Source organism: Agrilus planipennis, unplaced genomic scaffold (assembly GCF_000699045.2).
Source record: "Agrilus planipennis isolate EAB-ADULT unplaced genomic scaffold, Apla_2.0 scaffold108, whole genome shotgun sequence".
NCBI lineage: Eukaryota > Metazoa > Arthropoda > Insecta > Coleoptera > Buprestidae > Agrilus > Agrilus planipennis.
Genome location: NW_020439204.1, coordinates 990,849 through 1,014,159, shown reverse-complemented (window position 1 = coordinate 1,014,159; position 23,311 = coordinate 990,849). Strand labels below are relative to the sequence as shown.

Here is a 23,311-nt window from a genome sequence, read left to right as displayed (position 1 = left end):
ACAAGTCACAAAGAAAGTGTCAAAAATTTTATATGAACTTTTTCGATATCATTTATTCCCTACGCTTAAAAATTGAATATATTACTTAAAAAATATTAAATATCTGCAAACAAGATAATTTATTTCCATTTTACGGAATTTTATGATTGAATTAATGATGCTGTATGTTGTGATAAGGACTGAAAAAATACTAATTAGTGATTACAAAATAAAACGTAAATATAGAAATATTGAGACTCTGTAAGTTAGTCACTATCAAATTAATTAAAGAGTCTAATTTTTCATAATAATTACAAGATAATTAGATGGAAATTTAGAATCACAAACATTAGTAAATACAATAATTATAGTGTATATTATAAATCTATAAAATATTAACTGTACATAAAAATTCTCCAACTTATATGTATAAAAAAAGGAAAACAAAAAATGTACTTGTAGACATTAAAAAGTACAACCTCCACAAGCTGTTATTCGTATGTATAAAATTAATGCACTAGTACGTCTTTGCTTTCGGTCGTGGTGCCCTGTCGCGTTGGACTCAACAGTTCTTGTCGATCGCGTTCGCGTTCCCGTCCTGGCCTAAATGCCTCCAATAAAGCCTCCACTCTCTCATCTGTCGGACCCCACCGTTGATAACCGGTTATATTTTGAAGCCAAACTATCACAGTTCCATGAGATGATCGAACATTTAATTCAGACCTGTAACAAAATAACAAAATCACTCCAATCATTACTACTTAATTTAGTTTACTATTTGTAATATTCCAAGTAGGATATTTTTTACAGATTAACTAAACAAAAGTTACAAATATCCATACTTTCCTTAGTTTAATTCTTTCAGTAAAACCTAATTTTCGATAAATCTTATAGTAGTTTTCAATAGATGTTAATAGTATATGTACCCCTATTATTACAAACTTTCTATGACAAACAAATTTTGAAAAGCATGCAAGTTTTAACACCTGTAATTATTACTTTCTGAAATTTCAAATTGGTGAAGTAAAGAGAACCCTTATGTAAAATCTAACTTTACAAATTTTGTTCCCGTCTTCTACGAACAAAAATATGAAAATCTGAAGAAAGAATTTTAAATAATGTGTAAGTTATAACACTTTTGAATTCTACTTTGCAAATTTTGGATTCANGGTCTTTGTCAGCAAAAATCACAAAAAATACGACTTTTTCTTCCTACTAAATGTGCCTATTTAATATTTATTTAAATGAACTCTTAAAATGTATTTATTTATAAATACAATACCTGCTAAGCACATGTTGAAAACCATGCCGAAATTCATGTTCATATGCGGGTACAGTAACCTGTTTCTTTTTAAACTGACTTGATTCAAGTCTAAGGAGCGCGTTCAGCGTTGGTTCCCTATAATCGGGCATAAACACGATAAAACTCAGAGGTTCTGGACTATCGGAGAGCAATCGTTCTATGTGGTCTACCGCTGATTCCATTAATTCCTCACAATAAGGTGGGTGTGCTTCAAAAGAACCAGACACAGCTTTCAGTTGAAGAAACGGTCTAAAATACAAAGAAACAACATAATTAGATTTGTTGCAGACAAATGTGGTAATCCGATGGACCGAACACACCACAATTGTACATCTCGGCTCACCAAATTAAATCCCCCTACCATTAGTTCTTTGCACATCTCTCTCAGCAACAAAGTTGTTTACAAATCTTTTAATGGACTTGTCAATAAAAAAAATTAAGTGTTAAGGGTTTATAGTAGCAAACTAACAATTAAAATAAATAAATAAAAAGTAAAATAAAAAACAAAAATGTTCCGTATAATTTACGTAATCTTTTGTTAATTGAAATCAAACCCTCTTACAATGTAAATGGAACAATTTTCCATTACAAACGCGCACTTTAAACATCTATTGTACGTTTTTTATAAAGAACAAAAAAACGGTACGTAGTTTTCCATATAACTTAGCATATACCTTATATCGACTCTGAATATTGTTCCTGAAAGCTTGTTACAAGTTTTGAGAATCACCATTAAATAACAAATTGTATTAAGGAGTCTATTAGGCCATTTCTATTATTATTATTTCTATTTTTATATTTTATTTAACATCACTATGATATAAATTTAATTGTTCAATACAATTATGAAATCTCTTTACCTTTTTATTAATGAATATTGTATAATTTGTAAATTTCATACCACCGCAAATGATTTTGAACAACTTTTACAAAAGGGCCTCTAATCTACATACATAATTAAAATAAAAATTTAAATCTTTGATGGATGGCAGAAAACACTGGGATTGTTTCGCTAAATATTTATTGTTTTCTACAGTATTGTTTCTTTGTCACTCATCAATCTTTTAGATTTATTTACTGTTAATGTTAATTCTAAACCGTACCATTCCTTAAAAAATGAATGAATAATAAACTCATAAAATACCTACGCTGACTAAAAAAAGGGAAATATGAAAAATTACCCTCTACTTCCAAAATACGAATCGCAATCTGCAAATGCTGAACAATATTGTTTGAAGTAACAGTTTAATGGTGATGCAAAACACTCAAATGTGACCCCGAATGTCCTATGTAGACATTCGAATACCGTCACAGGAAGAGACGCCTGCGTGTCTTGACAGTCAACACTAGCAGTATTCAAAGAAGGGTAGACACCGAGGAAAGTGGCGTAACGCTTGAGCATAACCCATACTCGAGGTATGAACAATTCAAATTTGCGGTCGTCGAAGCAACTGTGCCTATACAAATGTTCCTGCAATCAACAAGAATATTAATTAGACATTAATATCTACCCATAACAAACGTCTGCAAGTATATATCTGTACATTTAAAATCTACGAACATTCAAAATTTTGTAGACATCTAGCCAAATAAAAAAAAATCAGGTGCTATCTCAAGAATACTTGTTGTTTAATAATAGACCTACGATAAAGATATTTTTAAATTCCCAACGTTACTCGAGTCGTCCAGGATATAAGAAAATAAAAAAACTTCCTTGGGATATGCACAACAACTCACCAAAATTTCATCACAATCGGTTGAATGGTATAGGAACACATACCCAACAAATAACAAAACCACATTTTCAAATTTTTTAAATGTAACATTTCATAATCCAAAAAAAATGTATAAAATGAAAAACAGAACGACGACCTAGAATGTAAAATTTAAGGACTTAAGTAAGTAAAGAAACTTCAATTAAAATGTTCCTCTTTTTTTGCTTTCTACAAACTTTTCAGTGCAATATATTTTTAATTATTGCACTTCAACAAGATAGTACTCAAGTTTTTGAAAAAGTTGAGTTACTGGATTTTGCTGCATACTGTTGTTGTGTCCTTTGCTTACTTGCAGACGTTTCACCACTCATAGCACTCTTCAGTGAGTTCCGTATCACAAACAGTAGCTGAATTCTTAGCAACACAACACAGATGCTTAACTTATTTCATCTAATACTGACTGTAAAAGCTTACAAGAATTTGTAGTATACAACATTTAAGTTGTCAACATTTCATATCATAATACCATAAAATTGAACTTTTATCCTTCTACAAGCACATCTGTTGTATAGATATTTTATTACAATACCAATTTAAGACTAACATAAATATTGGTTAATTAATTGTGGGCATTATTGTTATAGGAATGCAGTACTTTTTAAAATACTTTAAATACAAACATACCAATTTTTGTAAATGTGTGGTGTTAATGGCGAGTGTGTCTCCTTGAAATCGGAGCAACGCTTGATCTCTATCTGGTAAATAATCCACCACAGGCAGTCGCGGACAACCAATAGCAAACTGAATTGGATAACACCAGACTTTACGGGTGCTTGCCATAGGCATATAAGGCGGTAATTCCATGCCATGCTCTTTTAAAATAGAATTTGCTTTATCTCGAACTTTTCGTGCGTATTCAGAAGATAAATTATAAATTTTTAAGCAGATACCTTCAACAGAAGGTTTTACCTAAAACATCAAATTCATCTTTCATATCTATAACACAAATTAATATGCGCTTATATTACATACTGTATCAGTAAGATGTGGTTGACACTGTGATTTTAGATGGGCCAGCCTATCCTGAAAATCATCATATGTTGCACCAACTGTTCGCCTTAACCACTGAAATGTTTCATCAACATTCCATTTCACAACTTTTCTACTTTCTGCTTCTGCATTTCTTGATTCCATAATTTTTTTTGCTGCTTCTGCATATCTTGACAGTTGTTTTCTAGCATCACCGGTAAACTTAGGACGAACTAATTTAATAGGAATATCATTCATAATTTCTTTGTACATAGACAGTGATATTTCTGGGTAACAACTGCTTGGCAAAAGTGGATCATTACCTAAAATAAGTATATTATACTTTTATTTATTGGTAGATTTGCATAAAAATCATAATGAAAATTTAACAAATTTATTTTACTAACAAGAATCATTAATATGAATCAATATACACATGAGAAATGTAAATAGAAAACATAACAAAAATACATTAACCCATCTAAATATGTACCTGTATCAATAACTTTCCTTTCCATTAACCATCGATTAAAAGAGTCTTTAGGGGCATCAATGCCTTCTCTCGAGTGACATAATTCTTGATAACACTGTCTCAATTTTGTTAATAAACTGCAACGAAAAGCTTCAATTTCTGGATGTGAGTGCATATAATTACAGGGAGGCCTCTCCAAAATAATGACATTCGTGGGTACATCAAGATCCCATGGTCCAGCCAACACAAATTTCTTCACTTGCGGTCCCACAATTTCTTCAGAAGAACGCCTTTTTACAACTGGAACTGGTCCATTTATAAGAGGAACTCCTATTGGAGAGCATGAAGGTGGAGCGCATATACCCAAAGGATCAGTTATGGGATCAAAATGTGGTTTAATAAGTGGTAATTCCCATAAACTTTCTCCACTTAACTTGTTCCAAAAGTAAGGCCTATTTTCCCTTTTTGACCAAAATTTACGCCAACCTTGTTGAACAAGCTCAAATGGTAAATCACATTCAGAAAAAGCTGCCACATTAGCAGGAGCCCCTTGAGGAGTGGTGGGCACACCAAGATGTTGAGATGGAATAGGGCTAGTATTTAAACCTTCCGGAGGAGGCCAAACCGCTCTATCGTCAGTCAGTTTTACTTCCACTTCTTCATTCATTGTTTACAAATAATGAAACGAAAACATACGTATTTCTTATGTTATACATTTATAACACAATAAAACCGTTTGCTTTAAATTTCGGTAGTCACAGCATTTAATTTAGATAATTAGATTATTTTTTTGTTACTTTTTTAATCATGAAAACACATTTCATTCATTATCTACGCACAAAGATTACGTACACCTCCACCTCGACGCCATTTGCTGACTGAAGAAAATGCGAATATCAATTGCGTCTACCAATGCGCAGCACGCCGCGCATTTACAACACATATAGCATTAATTTCAAAATATATCAAACAAGTTTAAGTCTATCCTTTATTAACACTAGTAATTATAGAGTGAAGTATACTCCTCGTAGAGTAAAGAAATATTTTGATAACTTTATGACGTTGCCAAATTGCCACAATTTCAGTAAAACAATTCTTCAAAATGTATTACATCTTTAACTATTTGCGAACAGTAATCTGATATTTTACAAACTAAATATTTTTATTCTTCTCGCTTTTCTGTTATTTTCCTCTCATTCTCAATTCTCTCATCCTTTTTAGACATCCTTTCCTTCCATTTGAATTTCCCGTCTTTTTGTACCATTTCCAGTTATTTCACTACTCTCAGAAATACGTTCGAGCATCTTTGGTTGCAGTCTGAATCTTGCTGTAAAAACTAATTCGTTTTTATTCATTGCTCTTTCGTCTTTCAATTAATTTGGTTTACCTTCCTTTCGTTCAATATTTTATTGTATTCCTTTGCGAATTTTAAGTTTTTCATTTTTCTCTTCTTTTTTACTTATCAACGCCTTTAGTTAAACATTTTGCTACTCTTTCCATACACTTCTGTCTTTTTCCAGTTTCCGTCTGTACTGCGTAATCGCCCAACCTCTTTTCATTAAAAAATTTCTTCTAGCTAATTTTAAGTTCTAAAGGGAGGGTAGATGAGTATAGTTACAAAATCTAACTTTACTTATTTAATCCTCGTCTTCTATAAACAAAATTATCAAAATCTGAGAAATGAATTTTGAATAATATGTACGTTATAACCCTTGTAATTTTTACTATCAGAAATTGCATAGCTTTTGGTTCAAATGAAGGGTAAATAGGACAATCATAAGAAATTTAACTTTATAAATTTTATATCCCTTCTCTATAAACAAAAATATTAAAATTTGGAAACGAATTTTGAAAAATATGCAAATTATATCACTTGTATGCCCAAATAAAGGCATTGTATTGCCATCTAGTGGGAACTTCCTGTCACTAAATCTTTTAATTTTCACTATCTAATTGTAATGCATTAGTAGGTTCAAAACAGAGGGTAGGCAGCACCCCTACAAAATTAACCGGCTATAAATTTTATCTCCGTTTTCTGCAAGTAAAATTATCAAAATTTGACAAACGAATTTTGAAAAGGATACAAGTTTTAATACCTGTAATCTTTACTTTCTGAAACTTTAAATTGGTGGAGTAAAGAAAACCCTTATATAAAATCTGACCTTACACATTTTGTCCACGATTTTCACAAACAGAATTATATAAATCTTAAAAAGGAACTTGCACTATAAGAAATTGCAAAGTTTTTAAACAAAATTAGCACAATCTTACAAATTAGTTTTGAATAATATACAAGTTTAACACCTATAATTTTATTATAAGGTTCAAAACGAAAGATAGAGAGCACCTTTAATAATCAGTTCTTAAAAATCTATTTATTTAATCTTTAAAATCAGATATTTTCACTGTAATACAGTTGTGAAGTTATGATGAGATTAATGGCAAACAGACGTATCTATCCATGAGGGTAAACAATACAAATTATGTTTAATACAAATAATTATGTACATTGTTTATAAGATTGCAGTCAGTTCATAAAATCATCAAAATATTCCCATACTTTCAACATTCAAACACTATAAATTTAGACGAATTTTACATTTTACAAAATGAACAAAAAATCAGGTACTTTTTGACTGTGATGTACAGATAGAGCTCAAGTTGATATAAAAAAAGCCTTTAGGACGTACAAACATAATTTTTCATCTAATTATCTTTCAATTAAATTAAATTNTTGTAAATAGAATTTGTCAATTTAATTAACTACTTAAATGCCTAAATGTATATTTAATTATAGTGTACCTACATAAAAAGTCTTACCCGGAAAAAAAATGATCAGGTATGAAAAATGAGCGGGGATGAACATGCATGATCAATGATCATACATGCTCATGTCTGATCATTTTTTCCCGAGTTGGACCAATTTTTTGTACTTTATTGCTGCAGAAAGAGGAATTACAGATGTCAACAAATTTTGATCATGTCAAGGTAAGTTATGTATATATATGTTCACATCGTAATTGTCTTTTAAGAAGGTGTTCATTCATGTTTTGTTATGTATGCCAAAGATATTAAAAACTATTTGATGCTTAATTTCTATCTTCTAGTAGGTAACGACCGGAAGTAGAGCTGCTTGAAACAGCACTTGGTAATTATTTCATTGTTTGAGAAATTAAATTAAAATTCAACTGTTTCTTTTAAAATACCTATTAAACTTATACAGTAGGTATATAATAATTACATTTTTACTAATTATGCCAATATAGAAAGTTTTACAGTAATACATATTATACTACAAATAATCATAAATTAATTTATAAACGCATTTAACTTGCAATTCAATCATATTCAGAAAGTTTATGATCAATGCAATCAATCATAAATTAATAAATGCATCTACATTACAAAATAATCAAATTTCATTCCCGTAAATTAGTTTTCAATACTGTTGCGTTAATAGTAGGTAATACATGAGTAACAAAATATTATCACAGTACAGCTGAGTTACCCAAAAAAAAAAAAAATAGAAAATTTAAACAATTAGAACTATACATATGTAGATTGAGTTTTGAGAAAAAAAATAATTTTTAGTCCCGAGTTATAAATATGTGAAGATCTAAAAAATTCTTTGTGGATGTATCTTGGTAAATCTGAAAATGTGCTGTTGCTATTTTCAAGATATTTAAGATCTTCGGATTATTTTAGAACATGTTATTTCAGACATCGATGGATCTGTGTAGTTCTTAGTTAATATTTGTTGAACTTCATTAAACTGTTCCAAAATGCAGATAATTCTGTAAATTTTTCCATGTTTCCCGAGTTAACAATACTGAGGCGAATCAGAGAAGGAAATGGGAGCGTTCCCCCCCTTCCCTAAAACTTGAATCAGAAGCAGTGCTCTCGAATACAGCGCCCAAACTCCCGCTAAATTCATAAACCCAACAACCCTATAGCCTAAATATTTTAAGCCCTTTCACCTAAACCTTAGATGTTAACTCGTTGACTCGCTACCCTCCAAGTTATGGAATTTATAAAGCTTACGGTATAGGCTGAAGGGATTTAAAAAGTTTACGTTATAGGCTTATGGAAGTATTTAGGCTTTAGATTAAAAGGTTTAAAACGCTTTTTCTTTTTTAAATTTTTTATATTCCCCTTTTACAATCGCGCTTTTGGATCTCGCCCCTGAAGCAACGACAATTAACATATATGTATTAACTGAATTTTATGGAGTTGGACTTATTTCTGCAACACCAAATGCACTAATGAAAACATTAATTGCAGTAATTAAAAAAATTCCTATAACTGTATAATTGTTCAGTCGGTTGGCAATGTGGATTTCCCCTTCGTTTTTGACGTCATAGTGAGAGTTCCAAATGAGACCAACGCCAACACCCACCTGAAAAAAAAAAAACAAAAAATTTACAAAACATTCCTGCGCTCAGTTGCCATATTTTAAAAAAATAATAAAAATAGATCAGTTTAGAATGTTTTATATATACCTACAAGCAATAAATTTTAAAAATAAAACCATTTAAATTTATCTCTATTTACCAATTTTAAAATTTAATTTGGTAATGCTTTCTCTACATTTTCCAATAATTTATTGGAAATTAGATCGGAAGGGAACGGCGTTATAAACGGTTTAATTCAATTTTATTATTCTGCTTTCAACTTTTGGAAAAGTTTTAACTTACGCAAGAAATAAATCATTTTATAGGAATTTGCAATTTGGTGCCTAGTTACGATTAGGTAAAACTCTCAAAACAACAAAAAAATTTTTATTTATCGTCTCATATTTTGTTTCACTGCTAATTTTTAATAGCTTCATCAAATCAAACTTTGCAATTGTATATCGTGCAAATAGTTATTTATTATTTTTTATGCAATACTTTTTTCAAGCTCTGTAGTGTATGACCCCTAATAAATCACCCTACTTTATGTAAATTTGGTTGCCTAACTTAATCTCTTTTTGACTAAACAGTGATGCAGTTTCTTAAGAAAATCGAAATATTTCCATTTCTGTAACATTTAAAAAAATATATCTTAGGATGCTAATTAAAAATGCTCCGAACTGTCATTTGTCCAAATGCAGATTATAACTCATTATTACGTGTCTGGAATTTACAAAAATAGGTAGGTATTAAATTTTTTTTTATAAAAACAAAAATGAAGAGTGAATTCAGAAAAGGCGCTCCGAACATTTGTAGATAATGATGAAACCTTTGATTTGAGACTTCTATCACTCTTCCAACTTGTATACATTGAAACTAATTCATAAAATAAAAATCAACCAAATCTCATCTTTCTAAAACTACTTATTCGAGATTTTAAAGGTTGGACGAAATTACCCCAGCCCGTCTTTCCATCGATAATACAAAACAATGATAATAATGCAAGGATAATTTAATTTATAAAATGAAAAATTGAATTTTAACTCGATTTTCTAACCCTTGCTTAATAAACAAAAAAATACAAAATTATTATCTGTCCAATTAAAAGAAATATAAATTTATCTAATGTAGAAATTATATAATATTTGTTCTGCATACCTTTCGTTTTTTTATTTCCATTCTGATTTCAAAATAATTAAATTTTATTTTTCTAGCATATGTAAAGTAATATTTAACACACATTTGATTAAAAAAAAAAACGTAACATTAAACGCATGTTCATATTAAATATAAATACGCAGAGAAGGTAGTTATAAAAAATTGTTATTTCAATAAAGTATCGTTTAATGATCACGCAGAATTAAGAACAAAAAATTCTATATAAGAAATATATGCATTAAGACAATAAAGTACCTATGTACATGAACAATCTTTCTCATTATAATTATAACCCTGACGGAAATATTCTAAGGAATTCTATGAAACAGAAAATCATGGAAAGTAAAAGATAGGTGTTTACAGAAAATAATAGAAAAAAATATGTTTTTAGGATTTTTATTGATTTTTTATGAAAAAATTATGCTTACAATTATAAAAAGGTATTACTATTGAACATGAAAAACTTTTTCGAAATTACTTATTTTCTATAAGAAAAATTATAAATTTCTCTGAAAAAATCGTCAACAAATTATAAAAAATTATGAGCGATTTATTATTTTATTTTGTTGATACTTTATACGATTAGTATAAAATAAATTTCAAATAACTGTTAAGATAACATGTATACGTAATATATAAAACAATAAAACAGAAAAATGAGAACTTATAACAATGATCTTCACTCTTATGACTGTGGTTTTAGATTTCTGGTAGATAAATGTATAATTTTTGGTGTTTCGCTATTGAAAGATGTAATACGAGAACACTGAGATATCAATTGAAAATAATGCAGTTCCTTCGTAATTGGGAATTTATAATTTTTTACCTGTATTAAAATATTCTTATACTGGACATCGAACTGGCAGAAATCATTATTTCTCGTGCCTACATTTTTATTTTTAATAAATTTACACAAATTTGTAATTTTTAATAAAAAAAGTCTAAAAAATAACTATAAAAAATTATGAAAATGCCTGAATTTAGATGTACTTTTCATTTCTTCAAAATTTTTCAGTTTTCTTTCCGTCACGGAAACTGAGCACTATAATTGTGAGGTGAAAGGAGTATCTTGGAGGATTTTTGCAATAAAACAAGACTTATTTGTATTCGTAGAATATTAAGGCGCAACACTTGATGGAGAAATATTTGCTACTCCAAATGCAGATATAAAAACGTTTAATACAGTCACAAGAAAAATTCCTAACACTGTGTAGTTATTTAATTTGTTGGCAATACAAATTTCTCTTTCATCTTTAACATTATAATGCGCATTGCAAATCAGTCCAATACCAACAGCTACCTGCAACAAAAATAAACTCTGCATTCATTTACCTTATCTGCATGCATAAAAATAAAACTAGTGTCAGAATTTTAAAATAAGCATTTTGATATCATATTATTATGGAACACATTTACTTTACTATCTACTTTTCTCGCAAGGATTATCTGGATATGTCAAGAAGTCATTTGTTTGTTTGGTTAGTACATACGTAATGACTAAAAAGTCAGTTAAAAAAAGTGGACGAACTGCCCGCGCGGACCGCGTCGTCTGACCGCTGCGGACTTCATGTAAGGTAGAAGATAAAAAATTGATTAGCACAGTCGATAGAGCATAAAATCTCTTTGTCCCTTTGATTTTGGTTGTGACTGTTAAACCAAATTTTTTGCAGTAACTAGTTTGTAACAACATCCCGAACAACAATAGTTGACTGCCAAACTGAAAAAATTAAAACGACAAAAAAAAAAGTATTTTCTAACTATAACGTGGAGGATAGATAAAAAGGTCAGGAACAGTGTGAGGTCAAATTTGCAGCACTGGCATTAAAATACATTTTTGAAATATTTCTAATTGCAAATTTAAATTCGCAAAAACTATTCACCGATCTTTTGAACAAATTTCGAGTGTAGAAGTTCGCGCGGACAATCCGCATTGTGTTTAACTGAGCCTAAGCTTTAATCATATATAAAAATTATACATAATTTACGGCAACAACAACAAATTGCCAATCATACTTTAAAATTATTATAACGTACTGAGAGAGTCGTATTTGGATATTTTTATTTTTATTTTTGTTGAAGTTACTGTTTAAATGTTATTTTTTTCAACTAAAACTCCTTTTTATCGAAGAAAACTGTAAAATGATTTTTACAAAATCTTGCTCTCTTTGAGAGATGTTTTTCTTGTGAATCTATAAAGAAAGCTGGAAAATACGAGAATACATCCTTTTTTAAGTAATGGAAAAAAATTCCTTGGTTTGTTCTTCCAGAATAGTGACTTTTAGGGATTTACCACTAGACGGTGTCGAATTTAATACCCTAAATTTTCAATATTCTTACGGTTTAATAAGAATTTTATATACAGTAATACAGTTTACGAAAGTTTTCGTACAATTCATGTACTCTATCAGAACGATGGCGTACCTACTACGAACTATTGTAGCTAAATTTAACATTATTTTCGTATTACACGACGTTCAGTGACTTTTCATCACCGATGTNAAATTGACCATTGTCGCCCCCCTCATCTCCGAAACTGCTAAGCCTAAAATTTGAAAAAAAACATGCAGAAAATAGTTTTTTACTTATAGATTACATACAAAAACTCCTTTTACTTTGTCCAAATCGAGAGTTTTTGGGATTCTCAATGAACAAGATTACTAAATTACTTAGGGAGCATACATTAATTACGTGAGGGACTTTTCTATTAATTTGGGCCTCCCTCCTCCTCACGTGAGGTTTTCCAGGGCAAAATGGAACACTTCAAAAAAATTAAATTTAATGAATCGTATCGTATTATCTTTGAATTAAAAAATTGACGCGAGATTTTCAATGATCTCCTTCCTTTTTAAATGAGATTTGATGAGATTTTGCTTGATCCCCGCATTTTGAGTTCACGTAATTAATGGATGACGCAAGAAAATTTCACTTTCTGTACGAGGGGTGCACACCAGGCGTCGAAATAAGCACGTGTGCAAGAGTTGAATTATAATCTTAGCCTACGTGAAACAAAAAATCTAACTATTACATTTGCTATGTCTCTAATTAAGATTAACATACAGTCTTTTTCTAAAGAAACTGTTTATGTTATTACACCAATTTTTCATCACCCAGCTTGTTGTTTTAGATGTGCGAATTTTACGTCAAATTTGAATCCAATTTGATATTAACTCTAACTGCCCAAACCCTGCTATTAATTGTTCTTTTCCTGCTCCAGCTTCAGCGATTTTAAAGTTAATTTCGTTCGTACTAAACATACAGATAGACAGAAAGGTAATATTTTTATTGATTTAAATATTGAAAAGATAATATATAAATGACACATGACTACTAATAGGTAAAAGATGATCCTTTAAAACCACCTTAAAAGTTAAATTCTCTTTTCGTTGAAAAGTTACTTAACGTTTTTCTTGAACTTCAATGTATTCGATTTTGATCTTCTTGTATGAAAATAAAACGATCATGTGAATTCGATAATAAGAGAGGACTCACCGTTCCATATATTCTTGGGCTTTGGTAAACTTCCTGTAAAGGGGTGTATTAAACCTTCTCCACAATTGAGGGCCATTGTCAGTTTTTAAAATGCAACTGTTGGAAGCCAAGGCGGCTTCCATTAGTTTTGTAGATTTCGAATTTGCTTTCAATTCTTCCTTTGAAAAGCTATTTAATCTTATATCTAAAGCTGTCATACAAGTTACTAAAATACAAATATTAATTGATATTGTAAAAGTGAACACTGTACAATTCCGCATGTTTTTGATTATGTAATTTCTGATCTGTTTTTTTTTTAAGATTAAAGTTAAACAAAAATCATAAAAGATGGTCAATTTATTTTTATAAATCAGTGATACGTAAAATTGAAATTCGATGGCAACAGTTTTTATTATTTGGTAAAATATTTAAGAAATTTCACTCCAATAGTAAAGAGGTACTCACTAACATTCTAAAAATAATCTGGAGATCTCAGAAAGATAATCAATATTATGGATAAACCTTATTTCATTGATCCGTTCGATCCAATCATCGATAATTTCACTGGTTGGTGAAATAAAATTTAGGACCGAAGATGGACTGCTTAAACCGCGTTGAAATGTGGTACGAATTCGAAGCCATTCTGGTCCATTTCTAAAGATATTAATAGAAGTATACGAATTTCTTGGACTAAATACAGTGGAATCGCGATATTGTGAACTACACATAATGTAAACCCCGTATAATGTGACCAGCAAATAAACTGTTCTAGAGGTCTGTATATCATAAAACATTCGGTTGTGAAACCGAATGCCCATTAATCAGGGCCGGACTGACCATTGAACGTGCGGACGAAGCCGACCAAATAAAATTAAGGACCAAAGCGAAGAAATTAAAGGTTAGTATGTACTCAAGTTTCATGTGAGAGAATCTTCTTGTTCTTAAGAATTATACAAAATTGACCCCTAATCAAGATTGTTGAAACCTTTTGTTTTAATTTCTATTAAAATAAATATCACTTATACAATTAAAAATTGTTACTGAAATGTTTAATTACTGTTTGTGTGAAAATTAAGAGTTATTAGGATCATTGAGTTTATAACGCTTGGTTTAGAGGGTTACAAGTTTCAAAACGCGTGAGTTATGAGACTTTAAGAAGTTTCCGGAATTACACTGTGAAAAAAGTTAGTTATGCACAAAAAAAGTAGTAAATAACTAATTGTACGAAATATATCTGCAAAATATGATTTGCTGAAGCTCTTGACATTAGCAGTGAAACAAAATAGACGCAAAATATTAAAAATCCAGTCAAAAAGGACGCCCCATAAAAAAAAGCCTTTAATCGATTATTCTTTAAAGTCGTTTATCATTTATATTTACATCAATTAACATTTTCCAAATCTTTTAAAATATTTAATTTGATTAAGCAGTGGACAAAGAGGACAAAAATTGAATTTTTGGATAAAAGAAGCGTAAAATGCCATAAAGGCGAATGATTTTACATTTTCAATATTATCAGGATTTTGTAAAAATTTCAACCGACTTTATTAAGCGATTTTAAGGATATTACCGAATAAAAAGAGGTTTTTGAATTGTAGACGAAATTAGTATAATCGGGATATCGGATAGTACAATATTCTGGTATTAAAAGACGATTAAAACATTTAATTAAATGATGGAAAGAAGAAACTAGCTGACAATTAAAATGTTTAATTAAAAGATCGAATTATGTAATAGACCTAATTTCAATATCGAGGATGTTTTGGTTTAATCACAAGCTTTAATTAAAATCGTCAATTTTAAGTTGGAACTAAACAATTGCAAAGTAATGGGAGGTTTTAAATGTCTATTTTCGGGTGTATAATTTGTTGCATACACATACATTTTAATACAAATAATTGATATATTCACCAGCGATAAGGTACCCTACAGTCAAATAACAATAAGGTATCAAAAGTCGTACAACAGTGATTAAAAAACATAAATTAAATAAGCTGTTAACCTGTTGAAGAATTTAAAGAAAAAAAACCACCGTGGGGTATATTCGCACGGCCATACCTATTAGTATTTAAATAAAATATTTACGTTGGAAGTAATCCTCCAGTATTATAAATATGTGGCCTATCAAGACGATATTTTTCTAGGGCTAAGTGACTCCTTCTTTGAGGGTATTTCCCTTCAACTCTAAATAAAGTTTCTATATCTTCTGGTTTAAACAGCCAAACGATATTTACACCACTAACAATTTCTTCTCGCACCACAGGACCAAACTCTTTAAACTTTTTTAATCCATTTACATGAAGTTTATCAAAATGATAATCCCCTAAAATAATTGTGAAACATTTTTATTTATTTATATAGGGATTGTAAATAATTTGCATGTTTACACAGGGTATTCGTTGTATGTAGAATACAACAAAAAAATTGAATGTTACGTATTACCTAACTTTGATTGAGTAAATTAAATAAATACAATTTCTTTTAATAGCGTTAATTCGTAAACCATTTTTTTTTTCATTTTTAAAACGAATTTGATCAATTAAATGAAATAGAACCACTTAAAATTTTAGTATCTTCATATTACATTCAATAAATTGTAAAAAAACACTAGTTTTTATATTGTTATAAAAGATGTTCCTCGCACCTGCATATTTGTTTGAATCTCGAACAATAAATGCTATGTAAGTCCCTAATATACAGAGAGGATTAAAAGTTNTTGGTCCAAATTTTTATTGAAGTAAAATTTAGTTAAATCTTATTTTTAGCGATGTTGACTATTCAAAAAAAACATACACATGATGACGAAAAAATAACCGACGATTTGTGGTTCATGGTCAAACAAACTATACATAATGTGGGCTGAACATATTTCCTTAAAGGGATGCTGATTAATAGACGCTTTTAAACATTTCTTTTTGTTACAGGACAATGAACTTGAGATGAAACTAAAACCCAAAGAGTAAATTTCCGAAGTTGGGGTTTTTCCCTGTAATTACACATACAACTAACCATAATGAAATACTATAAACTATAATTTTTCAAAGGGACTTTTTGTGAAATTAATTATTCTTTTGCGTAGGACGAAAGGTGTGAAGTTAAATTGAAAAGTGAAGAATGATAACTTATAAATACTTTATATTCATTCACCTTCTTCTTTCGGCTCTTTATTTTTAAGCCTTTCTCGGAAATTTATCTAAAAATTTAAAGTTCAAATATAACTTATTAATTTGAAATTTGCCCTCTCTTAGAAATTTTGAAAATGTTAATCATATTGTGCGTAATGAAACGCCAAAAGTAATGGTTCTCTAAAAAACTTCACTGACAATACACACAAGATATATGTATCTGTACAGAACTATAAGCAGGAGTGGGCTGGGACTATGAAAGGACCCGGGAATTCTAAGTATCAAAGTCTAAAGAGCATTTTCTGACAAAGCAAATATTTAGGCATGCAGGAGCCCTGTATCGTGTAAAGGGGCCGGGAGAAATCTCCTAAACTCCCTTATGGTCAGTATTATAAAATATACTATAAGTCTAGTGATCTATTTGAAAATTTTAGATTTTGAAATTGTTTAAAAGAATCACAAGCTAAAAATCTGACTAATTGAGGTTTTTGATCTAATTTGATTTCGAATTAAAACAATTGCATTGACAAATCATTGCCGGTTAAATAGTTTAGACCTGGCTGATAGAAATTATGATTTCTACTATTTAAATTTGACAAATATCTTTTGTCCAGAACCACAACTAATAATAATTAATTATGTTTTAGCCTAAATAAGAACACAATAGTAGTTTACCCTCTTTTGTGTATACGTAATAATTTCAAAAGTCGATTAAACTTACCTGAAAAATTATACTTAACGAAATGAGAACGAGGCTTGGATAATAATAGGGATGTCTATCGTAACTTTCCAACACATATCTTAATTGATTAGCGTTTGCGGAAAAAAGCGCTAAATCCATCATTCCTTGAGCTAAAGTTTTCTTATGTTGGTAAACATTTATATCCGGAAGGGGTTCCGGAATTCCACCTTCCACATCCGGCCTAATTCCCGGAAAATTCGACGGCTTTTCGGGATGGTTTGGCCAGTGTGGTCCGAACTCTGGAACTGTCGGAAAATGTCTACCTGGAATATAAGGTCGTCCAATATCGGGTTCATCTCTCCCATCGTCATTATCGGGGTTGTTACCTGGTTGGTCTTCTCCTTCGGGTGGATTCGTTCTGGTGGGAGTTTTTGGAACCAGTGGAATATTTTCAACATCGGGGTTATTATTATTATTGGTACCATTACCAAAAAAGCCATCGTCAACTCCTGGGTATGGGTCGTTCACCGTTTCCCTATCATCACCACCCTCTTCTTCTTCTATCTCCGGTTTTTTACTGGGTTTTTGGGGTATAACTTCTACATCTGGATTTGCCGTTTGTCTAGGATTAGATCTGCTTACCGGCATTCTTCTGTTGTAATATTGTCTTATTCGTTCTGAATAAGGCACTGCTGTATTAATTCTATTGTCCGATTTCTCATTTGTATGAACGATTTCAGATGGTTGGTCATTCAGACCGATGACTGGAGCAACTGGTTTATCACTTTCATCCGCAGCATCACTCATTGCGTACCAACAAAATATGGTAAAGAAATGATAAATAAAACTTCAATCGCATACGTCCAGCGTCTGTATGTTGTCTTCGATCTAATGAACTGTTCTGTTTGTTATAAGGTCGAGGCAATTGAATGTTGTAGTAGGAAATTTTATAAATAAACCAACACACACTTGCACACACGCGATTCACTTGAATAATACCTCGTGTAATTTGCGCTTGCTCTATAACTTTCTTTTCTTTTTTCTGGCTTGTTGCACCGCATATTCCGTTCGTTTCCGAATACACCAGACAACTGGGTTTTCACATCAAACACACAATAAAATAACACAGTGACTCACAGGATAGTTACTAATTACTGGTTACACGAAGCAAATTTTTAACATACCATAGTGATACTAAAACAGTGGCAACTAATAAGATCGAGTGATGCGATGATGGTGATGTCTTAAATGACGCTAAATACAGAGATCATTCAAGGCTGTGCCGCCGTGTGTAAAGCAATGTTTAGCATTATTTATTTATTGTTAGACATGTGCTAACAATCCGCATTTTAATTATTAGTTAGACGCCGCTCAATGCTAATGATTTTCCTTATGTAAAAAAGTTTTATCAGTAGTTTGACAAAAACAGAATTTAGTTTATTTTAAGCGAAATTCTTAACATAAATTATGTTGAGCATTTGGTAATGTTTTGTAACTGCTACTTACCTATACCATACATACATGTACCTATACGTTTATACTGTCATAAATTGTCAGTTTCTCGAAACAAGAAAAACAGCATACTGAAAATAGTTTATATACATATTTTCTTATTTACGTATAAAATTATTATACGTTTCTTTACTCAAGGAATGTTGGATTTAAAGATAATTACGTTGTTCTCAACTTTCAAAAGAATTCTACCAAAATTATTAATTGAATCTAATTTCGTTGGTATCCAAAATTCAAAATATGAAAAATGACCCTAATCTCGTCAATTAAACCAACGATGTGTTCTATATTTGAACTTTGAAAGCTTTTATAATAAAGAAAGTTCAAATATAGAACACATCGTTGGTTAATTGACGAGATGAGAGTCATTTTTCGCATTTTGAATTCTACCAAAACTATTTTGAAAAGAATCACAATTCTCATCTTATGCATTTTCTCATAATCGGCTTTGTGTTGATAGTATTTTTATATAGGCATATTTCGTACTGTCCCGTTTCATACCGTTACCCCTAAATTTCCTGCTTCGTACCGCGTCCCAAATGTATGCTTGTTCTCCCTTTTGCAGAGCAGCTAACGAAACATGACTCTTGTGAACGAGAGCATTCTCAATTTTCCTCTTCTTTTTCATTGATGATATCTTTTAACTGCTCTAGGATTATAATCGATTAATAGGATTCCTGTTGAGTCCCAAGAAACTGTCGCCATGATCTTTCCGGCCGACTGTGGTGGTAGTGTACCTTTTCACTGCATGGAATTCTGTTTATAGACTCTCAGGTTTATAATGATGAACCCAAGCTTAATCCCCCGTAACAATTCGACTTAAAACACATTCCTCAAAAAAACACATGAAAATATTCCACGTTATAATGTTTTTGCGGCAGTGTGAACATTCTCGGCACCCATCATGCACTGACCTTAGTCATGTCAAGATGTTCGTGAAGAATTTTGAAAATGGTTATATCGGATACTTCAATCATTTCTGCAAGCTGTTTTTTGTTTAGTCAAGCATCTTCCAATATTAATTTTTCAACTTTTCGAATAATTTCCGGAGTGGTCGCTGCGATTGGTCATCCTGGCTGTGGGTCCCTGCTTATTTAGGGATTGCACCACTTATATACCATGGCAAGAGTCTCCATTTCATATCTTCTAGTATGGTTTGAACAGACTCTCCTTGCTTTATAACAGCGCAGTATTCGATTTTTTTCGTGTTTCACACTTTCTTCTCGATTGAGTTGCTTGGTCGGCGATACTTCAAAGACTAATGACCGATATTTAATAAAATAATTGTTGATAGATTATTTATAAAGGGGATAGCTTTTTCTAAGGAAGTGAGGAAAGTACAAAAAATTAGCTTATTATGTTTAAAAAAAAATCGACTGCACAAATCACTGATATTGCATTCCACAACATTTGCTAGTAAAATAAGGAAGCGCGCTAGGATTTGTTGATTATTTTTGTTTCTAATTATTAAACTATTTTTCTAATTATAAATCTTGGGATATTTTATGTGATTTCATATTATACATATACCCAATCATTACTGAAAAGACAATGTTAAATTTAAAAGAACGTAGACTATGGCCAGTGTCATTAAATGATGTATTTTCTAAGATAATTGGTCGTAATCAAAGATAACAACATCTTCAGTAATTGTTCTTATATTTCTACCAACATTCTAAAGAAAAATAAAGCAACTATCATATATCAAAGCATTTACAACCGCATTTTGTTTCCGATCTTTTACACATTTTAATAAGAGAAAGAAATGGAATCCATAGTTTCATTAGCTTTGAGTTCATCTAATGAAGTTTTCCGAATCTTTTTCTAAGAATTTATTAGCACACCACAATATCTTATAGTTTTCAGTTTTAAACAGCTGGAGTATATCAATTCGATATTGTTTTGCGGGCTGTTTTGTCATAATTCATAGAATTTCGCAGTTCCTTGCTAAAGGTACGATAAGTGGTGGCAGATGTTGATATCAGTTTGGAACTTCAAAATTCCATGGACCATGTCATTGAACCCGGAAAACAATGTCGATCCAATATTTTAGGTTATTCATTTCCAAAGAATTTACATTTTTTTGGACTCTCTTCAGTTAAAGAATTGGAAGGCATTCGTGGAATGCCTCTTGTCCCCTTTTCAAACTTCTAATACCTTCAGTGGCCAATGTGAGCAACTTTCATTCATCATTTTATATAATGTTTGATCGGTGACCCTAGCAAAAAGTTTAACAGCAAAAATGTATTTTGCATACAAATAGAAAATACGTTTGGAAAAGTATTTCAAATAAAATAGAAATGTATATCTATACACGGCTAGTTGATATGTGACACATGCACATAATATTTTATTCGTTAGCATACGGTACAAAACAATAAAATAGAAACAATAAAACATAATAGCATACACAACAACTGCTATAATGACAAAAAATATTAAAAATTAAAAAGACATTTTATAGATGGTCATATGTATGGGCCCTCGCTCAGATTGGGGAAAAATGTGTGCAAATTAAGGGTATTTGCGATGACTTTGTAGAACACTAAAAAATACTGTTAGGTGGAGGCTGGATGCGCGAGAGGAGAAAGTGAAGGATCGAATAAAAATAAATAAACTTAACTCTTGATGCAGATACACTTAGCCATGGTTAGATTATGGTGGGAAATTATATCCTCATTTGAATGTACCAAAAAGGAGAGGTTAGATAATGGTGGCTGAAAATTCCCCTCCCTCAACAAAAGAAAAAGCTAAAACCCGACAGACGACCCCACCGTCTCTACAATGACCGTTTAATTTTATTCGATTCTTCACCACCACCCTTCCGCCACTACGTAAAATCATATTTTAGTGAAGTAAAAGCACTCCCTCCCCCCCCCTTTCATCCCTTACCCCTTATCCGAGCGAGAATCTATATCATCACTGACAATTTTTTTATCTAAAATAAAGAACATTTAGCATTATTCTTTTGGAATATATGTATTATGTAATATTACATTATTACATTATTTTCGTTCATCAAAAATCAGTTTAATTGGTCCATCAGGTTTATTTATAAGTAATGATTTGGAATCTAAGGCTCCGCCATTCCATCTAATTTTAAAACGTCTTGAGAGCTAAAAACAGAAGTGATCTGTAAGGTTGAACCAGTTCAGGAAGGCAAAGTTCCAAATTAATTGTTATATTAAAGGTCTCTTTATCTGTTTGACCTTTTGATAATACAAAATGACCAACTCCTCATAAGTATTTTCGCATTGAACATAAGCCAAAAAAGAAACAATAAAAAATCGAAACATATTTAACTAACCCAATTGTCTTATATTGAAGCTTGTTAGTATAAAGTACCCTGACTGAAAGTAAGTTTAATAACAACATGAATAAATAAAAAATAGTCAAAAAATTAAATGTTTTGTTAAGAACCTAATCATTTTAACCAAACACAATAGCGCAGTTAATTTCTGGTCAAATGACTCACTTTTAACAGCAATATTCGTATATTTTGCTCAGCTAACCATCTAGCAATACAGCTACGGGGCCCATGTCCAAAAGGTAAAACCAAAAATGGATGAACTGACTTGTAAGCTTCGTAAGACCTTAACCACCGTTCTGGTTTAAATTCGTTTGGGTTTTCAAAGTATTCTTCAAAACGACAAGATACTTGGTTTTGACTTACTACGACTGTCTGAAATCAATATTTGAGTTTTTATTAACTGATAAAGTTAGGGATGGGGAAGTGTGTAGTTTTATCAGGTACCTATAGATACCTGTTTTGGTACATGATATCCAGAAAATATGGCATCCTTATCAAGAACTCGACCTATACCCACTGATACCGGCCTTAACCGAAGTGATTCCTTTAAAACTGCTTTTGTATAATGAGCTTTATTTAATATTTCCTTAGTAACAGGCTCGTCCCATCGAGACAATAACGTTTTACTCTCTTCATGTAAAGCTTCCTGAACTTTTGGATTACACGATAAGTAGTAAAGTACGAAGCTTGTAGTGTAGGCAGACTAAAAACAGATAATCCCCAATTTCACATAGTTTATTAGAAAATACAAAATAAACAATATTAAATGCTTAAATAAATAATTATTAAAAAAACTATAAACGAGTTCAAAAACTTATTGTAAAGTATTCTTTATTACAATTTGTTCATCGTTTTACTTTTATTAATTCAATGCAAATATAACTTACGATATCCCCCGTGAGAATTGTAAATTATTAAAAACAATTTTTTCAATGAAACTAGTAGATACGTTGGCAATTTCGAATTACATTTTTTATACTTATTAATAAGTCAATAAACTTGCTTTATTTGGTATTATCGCAAAAGTCTTATATGGGGTGAGTCATTTTTCTTTCTTGAGTCAACGAAATGTATTTCATTATTTGAAAAACATTTTAGATAAAAATTGTATACTTGCGAAGCCATTTTTATTAATAGGAATACATATTTTTGACTGGAGCAGTAGAA

The 23,311-nt window shown here is 30.8% G+C and overlaps 4 protein-coding genes across 6 annotated transcripts in view; all 4 read right to left on the bottom strand.

Annotated features, from left to right (window-relative positions):
• Window positions 1-6: 6 nt before the first annotated feature.
• Window positions 7-5,397, bottom strand: LOC108736609 (phosphorylated CTD-interacting factor 1). The gene is made up of 6 exons (XM_025978120.1): window positions 4,520-5,397; window positions 4,030-4,349; window positions 3,682-3,966; window positions 2,464-2,753; window positions 1,262-1,531; window positions 7-702 (listed from the first exon to the last, which is right to left on the bottom strand). Exons 1-6 carry the CDS (start codon window positions 5,163-5,165, stop codon window positions 489-491), a joined length of 2,025 nt encoding a protein of 674 aa, XP_025833905.1. The 5' UTR covers window positions 5,166-5,397; the 3' UTR covers window positions 7-488.
• Window positions 5,398-7,248: 1,851 nt separating this feature from the next.
• On the bottom strand, window positions 7,249-18,578 carry LOC108736607. Of its 3 annotated transcripts, XM_018469088.2 has the most exons (3): window positions 17,709-18,572; window positions 17,362-17,645; window positions 10,442-11,347 (listed from the first exon to the last, which is right to left on the bottom strand). In XM_018469088.2, the coding sequence occupies exons 1-3, from the start codon at window positions 18,127-18,129 to the stop codon at window positions 11,165-11,167; spliced, it is 888 nt and encodes a 295-aa protein (XP_018324590.1). In that variant the 5' UTR covers window positions 18,130-18,572; the 3' UTR covers window positions 10,442-11,164. The 3 variants fall into 3 exon arrangements, with proteins under 3 accessions (XP_018324589.1, XP_018324590.1, XP_018324588.1); XM_018469087.2 differs by lacking the exon at window positions 10,442-11,347 and adding an exon at window positions 7,249-8,894 and having other exon boundaries at window positions 17,362-18,578; XM_018469086.2 differs by having other exon boundaries at window positions 10,443-11,347; window positions 17,362-18,572.
• Window positions 12,559-23,311, bottom strand: part of LOC112905525 (cytochrome P450 302a1, mitochondrial-like) — a 15,643-nt gene continuing 4,890 nt past the window's right edge. Inside the window, exons 2-5 of the mRNA XM_025978106.1 lie at window positions 15,601-15,838; window positions 13,985-14,169; window positions 13,537-13,741; window positions 12,559-13,293 (exon numbers count right to left, since the gene is read on the bottom strand). Coding sequence (XP_025833891.1) covers window positions 13,188-13,293; window positions 13,537-13,741; window positions 13,985-14,169; window positions 15,601-15,838 — 734 coding nt within the window. The 3' untranslated portion in view covers window positions 12,559-13,187. The remainder of the gene's footprint in view (window positions 13,294-13,536; window positions 13,742-13,984; window positions 14,170-15,600; window positions 15,839-23,311) is intronic.
• The window catches only part of LOC108736612 (cytochrome P450 302a1, mitochondrial-like), an 11,366-nt gene continuing 9,208 nt past the window's right edge, over window positions 21,154-23,311 (bottom strand). The window contains exons 4-7 of the mRNA XM_018469095.2: window positions 22,599-22,847; window positions 22,310-22,516; window positions 21,839-21,950; window positions 21,154-21,772 (exon numbers count right to left, since the gene is read on the bottom strand). Coding sequence (XP_018324597.2) covers window positions 21,840-21,950; window positions 22,310-22,516; window positions 22,599-22,847 — 567 coding nt within the window. The 3' untranslated portion in view covers window positions 21,154-21,772; window position 21,839. The remainder of the gene's footprint in view (window positions 21,773-21,838; window positions 21,951-22,309; window positions 22,517-22,598; window positions 22,848-23,311) is intronic.

What these genes read in the sequence shown, in the direction of transcription:
- LOC108736609 (XM_025978120.1), bottom strand. Translation starts at nt 5,165, where the DNA reads ATGAATGAAGAAGTGGAAGTAAAACTGACTGACGATAGAGCGGTTTGG. An exon ending in AAGGAAAGTTATTGATACAG is followed by an intron (nt 4,350 to 4,519) that starts GTACATATTTAG and finishes TACTTATTTTAG; the next exon opens with GTAATGATCCACTTTTGCCA. An exon ending in AACCACATCTTACTGATACA is followed by an intron (nt 3,967 to 4,029) that starts GTATGTAATATA and finishes TTGATGTTTTAG; the next exon opens with GTAAAACCTTCTGTTGAAGG.
- LOC108736607 (XM_018469086.2), bottom strand. Translation starts at nt 18,129, where the DNA reads ATGAGTGATGCTGCGGATGAAAGTGATAAACCAGTTGCTCCAGTCATC. An exon ending in CGTTAAGTATAATTTTTCAG is followed by an intron (nt 11,348 to 17,361) that starts GTAAGTTTAATC and finishes TTTTTGTTGCAG; the next exon opens with GTAGCTGTTGGTATTGGACT.